This window comes from Suricata suricatta, chromosome 7 (genome assembly GCF_006229205.1).
Source record: "Suricata suricatta isolate VVHF042 chromosome 7, meerkat_22Aug2017_6uvM2_HiC, whole genome shotgun sequence".
NCBI classification, from domain to species: Eukaryota; Metazoa; Chordata; class Mammalia; order Carnivora; family Herpestidae; genus Suricata; species Suricata suricatta.
This window is the reverse complement of record NC_043706.1, coordinates 124,796,272-124,801,052: the sequence shown is the minus strand read 5'-3', so window position 1 is coordinate 124,801,052 and position 4,781 is coordinate 124,796,272. Positions and strand designations below refer to the sequence as shown.

The following is a 4,781-nucleotide window of genomic DNA, read 5'->3' as shown; positions in this document are numbered from 1 at the left end:
AAAAAAAAGAAAGAAAAATAAAGCAAAATCAGGCAGATAAGTGGTTTTTAAACCAAGCTGCCCAAGAAAAACAAGCTGAGGAGTGTCTAAGAGATACATGGGTTTTATTTTTGCTACTGACAAGGCAGAGCACAGAACCACCTATCCTGTGGCTGAACCCAAAATATACACCATAATGAAGTTCACATGGGTTATAAATGTAAACTTTATCAAATAAAATTGTTTTAAATATATACATAAATATTTAACTCATCTTCAATGAAAAGGTAATTTATATTCATTTAAATAAAACAAAATCACAAAGGACAAGACTTATAAGATATGATTATATAAAATTAGAACTTCCATACGTCAAAAGCACCATTAAGAAAATTAAAGGGCCCATGAAAAGCTGTGAGTCATTAAGCAATAAAAAAATATGAATGATTAATATCCTTAACATGAAAAAAAGCTTTGGCAAGTTAATAAGTAAATAGTAATATCATAATAGAAAAACAAGCAAAGAACATGATCTAACAATTGACAGAAGAAATAATACTGGGGCCGGTAAACATATCTAAGAATATTGAAATTTCATTGATAAGCAAAGAAATGAAAATAGGAAAATAAAATCAAGATACAATCAATCACTACACAATTATCCAACGTCTAAAGAATAAGGGGCACCTCAGTAACTCAGTCAGGGGAGCATCCAATTCTTGATTTTTGGTTCAGGTTCTAATCTCGCAGTTTGTGAGTTCAAGCCCTGTGTCAGGCTGCGTTGGCAGCATGGAGTCTGCTTGATACCATGTCTCCTGTCTCCCCCTCTCTCTCTGCCCCCCCCTCCCCTGGCTCATGTTCTCTTTCTCTCCCTCTCTCTCTCTCTCTCTCTCTCTCTCTCTCTCTTTCTCTCTCCAAAATAAACATTTAAAAAGTTTTAAACAAAAACAAAAAACACAACCTGTTAATATTAACAAGGTTCAGTCAGAACCGTTTTACACATACTTTTGGCAGGCATATGGCATAGGACAACCGATTTCCTAATGTAATCCAGAGCCTTAATGTGCTCACTTTGGCAGCACATGTACTAATGTAATCTAGATCCTTAAAAAGTTATGTTTTAACAAATTAGTTTTCATCTAATAATCAAATGTGATTAGGCAGAAGTATGCATAAAGATGTATGTAAAGGAATATTCTCTGAATGTATACAGATTATTTTAATTTTTTTTAATGTTTTATTTATTTTTGATACAGAGAGAGACAGAGCATGAGAGGGGGAGGGGCAGAGAGAGAAGGAGACACAGAACCAGAAGCAGGCTCCAGGCTCTGAGCTAGCTGTCAGCACAGAGCCTGACGCGGGGCTCGAACGTGAGCTCTGACCTGAGCCGAAGCCAGAGGCTTAACCGACTGAGCCACCCAGGCGCCCCTAGAGATTATTTTAAAAATCCATACAAAGGAATACACCCAAAGGTCATCAAAGTGATCTTTCCAAGGACTGTATACCTACCTGAAATATGTCAGCTAAAACAAAGAAAGATTAAGAACATGATGCTTAGTTTTCGTGAGTATGTCTTTTAAGTTTTCCAATATATTTTTCTGGTTAACTTCCCTCTTACACAGTACTTACATTGGGCTTTTTCATGCTTTATTTGCCTTTCCACCACATATGCAGCTACTGGCAAAAATCCTATCAGTTTTGGGGCGCTTAGGTGGCTCAGTCAGTTGAGTGTCCAGTTTCGGCTCAGGTCGTGATCTCACAGTTCGTGAGTTTGAACCCCGCTTTGGGCTCTGTGCTGACAGCTCAGAGCCTGGAGCCTGCTTCAGGTTGTGTCTCCCTCTGCCCTCCCCTTCTCATTCTCTCTCTCTCTCTCTCTCTCTCTATCAAAACTAAATAAACATTTAAAAAAATCGTATCAGTTTTTATTTCTACTTATTAATAGGTCTGATCAAAATCTAGAAAAAAAGAAGGCTCATTTATATTATATATGTTTTTTAAAGAAAGTGAATGCTATCTTTTAAATTTTTTATTTAATCTTTATTTATTTTTGAGAGAGAGAGAGACAGAACGAGAGCAGGGGGGAGGGGCAGAGAGAGAGGGAGATGCAGAATCTGAAGCAGGCTCCAGGCTCTGAGCTGTCAGCATGGAGCTTGATGCAGAGATTGAACTCACGGACGGCAAGATCATGACTGAGCCTAAGTCAGACACTCAACCATCTAAGCCACCCAGACACCCCGTCAATGCTATTTAGATACTAAAAATTAAAGGTGCTGCCTTTAATTATTAAGATATTATGTTGCAAATGACCATCTACATTTGATCTGATTCCTCTTTCTTTAAGGAACCACAACTCATCACAATTTACTAAAGAAGGCCTATGACAAGGATGTGAAACATATTCTCATTAATCTTAGTACACTATGACCTTTGTCATGGCCCATGAACTTATAGATCTTTTTAAGAAAAGTATCAATTTAATTTACACATACCCTTTACGATCATTGTACATTCTATTAATTCTGTCCCATTTTGCATTCAACTGAGTAAGTGTGTCCCGGATTTGAATGGCTTCAGGTCCAGAGGCTTCAAGAATGACATCTGGTTGTTTTTCGTGAATGAAGGCAATCTGCTCTCCGAGTTTGTCCAGTTGATCTTTGATATTCTACAAATGCATTGTCACATATTAACAAAATCCGGCAAAGAGAGAAGAAGAATAGAATCACAGAAGACCAAAAATTTATCTTGTATAACACTTATTTAAAATATGATGAGACATGATAATTGTTGTTCATCAAAGCTGAAAACTTTTTAAAAGATAATACCCTGTATTGGCCAAAGTGTGAGAAATGCTACGTAATATCCTAATGGCACAGAAGAAATCCTCACGGTTGGCCAAAGCAGCATTTATACGGGACATATAAAAAGCGTCAGCTGTATTCTATAAAGGTAATAAAGTGTTTGAAGCTGGAATTTATATTTTTAAATATCCAATAATGATCATTTAAGTGACTGAAATGAGCTATCAAACATATTAAACCTAACAGCAATTTTATTGCAAAGTTATACGTAAGAGCAGTCAAGTTATATGAAAAAGGCTTGATGGCATTTAACAGTCTTGTGAACAACTAAAACTTTCCAGATCCCTAATTAACGTATAATCAACATATGTCATACCCCAGTAACTGGCCAATCTTAAATCATTATAGATGACAACATAAATGCTGATATTTTACATCAACCGACAATCAAGTTTATAAGAAAGAAAATATGATTTGTGCAAGTATTTGATAAAAAAAGTTTCTGGGGTGCCTGGATGGCTCAGTCGGTTAAGCATTCAACTCAATTTCAGCTCAGGTCACGATCTCACGGTTCGTGAGCTCCACACAGGGCTCCGTGCTGACAGCGCAGAGCCCGCTTGGGACTCTCTGTCTGCCTCTCTCTCTCTCTGCCCCTCTCTCATGCTCTCTCTCTCTGTCTCTATCTCTATCAAAATAAATAAATAGAACTTTAAAAAAATGTTTCTGATGTTGCAAATAATAACTATGCATACTTAGATATCCATATGTACACTTAAAAAATTAAAATTCTGATCATATTTCATTGGTGAAATGGGAAAGACTGATTATTCATACACATTATTAATTCCTTGGCACAAATTTTAAAAATTATAGACCATCTACAAAGGCACAAGGACATTCCTTGCTTTCTTTCTACATTAACTGTGGCTTTTCAAGTCAGGTACCTGGAGACTTACCTTCAGAGAGTCTTCCTGAAAAGTGAAGTCTTCATAGACAACAGTGCTTAGCTCTGGAGCATTAAGTAATAATTCAGTAGCATCCACAGAAAGTAAAACTTTATTAATTTCAACCAGATAATCTGTGGGAAGAGGGGGTGACCGAATTCCGGGAGCCAGCTGACCTGTTCTCTGTTGATTAGGGACTGCCTGTAAAAACAATAATATAACACATCTCTTAAAGAGATACCCACGATGAACAGTAGGAAACAGAAAAAAAAAAAAAACAAGACTATTTTGTGGAGCAATTCAAAACCATGAACCCAAATTAAAATTTTTGAGTTTTCCTTTTTTACATTTTTGCCCTATATTGCTGTAGAAACCCTTCACAATCCCTATGCTGATTTTCTTCCAAAGCCTGCCATTAAACAGCATAAATAGGTTAATGCTTGAAAGGTTTTTAAGACTTTGCCTCCCGAACTCTTTGAGCAAACAAGATGTAACAACTCCTTCCCTGAGCTGCTGAGGAAATGAGAATATGCCGCAAATCATAAAGTTCTGTATGAAATAAAACATTTTAATACCATTGTTACTTTACCTATTATGTAAAATGTCGCAATTAGATAAAACACTTCTGGGCCTCACTGTTGAAAACATAAATAAGTTAAACATGTATTCATAATAGAAGATATGTAATTGTGGTTTTGATTAAAGTAATACCCAGGTAACTCAGTGTTACAGCTTAACATCTGAGAACAAATTTACAAAACATAGCCCTCCTAGATAAGGCAATAGGTCCTAACATAAATTCAGACAGATCCTAAGCTAGGTGAACTTATTTGGGCGGATTACTTATTAATATATCTTTTAGGGGCGCCTGGGTGGCTCAGTCGGTTAAGCCTCCGGCTTCGGCTCAGGTCAGATCTCACGTTCGTGGGTTCGAGCCCCGCGTCAGGCTCTGTGCTGACAGCTAGCTCAGAGCCTGGAGCCTGCTTCCAGTTCTGTGTCTCCTTCTCTCTCTGCCCCTCCCCCTCTCATGCTCTGTCTCTCTCTGTATTAAAAATAAATA

General features: G+C 37.2%; 1 protein-coding gene across 1 annotated transcript in view; it reads right to left on the bottom strand.

Moving 5' to 3' along the window:
* The window catches only part of UTRN (utrophin), a 507,319-nt gene that overhangs the window by 284,011 nt on the left and 218,527 nt on the right, over nucleotides 1-4,781 (bottom strand). Inside the window, exons 40-41 of the mRNA XM_029943246.1 lie at nucleotides 3,734-3,922; nucleotides 2,469-2,641 (exon numbers count right to left, since the gene is read on the bottom strand). Of these exons, the coding sequence (XP_029799106.1) occupies nucleotides 2,469-2,641; nucleotides 3,734-3,922 (362 nt within the window). The remainder of the gene's footprint in view (nucleotides 1-2,468; nucleotides 2,642-3,733; nucleotides 3,923-4,781) is intronic.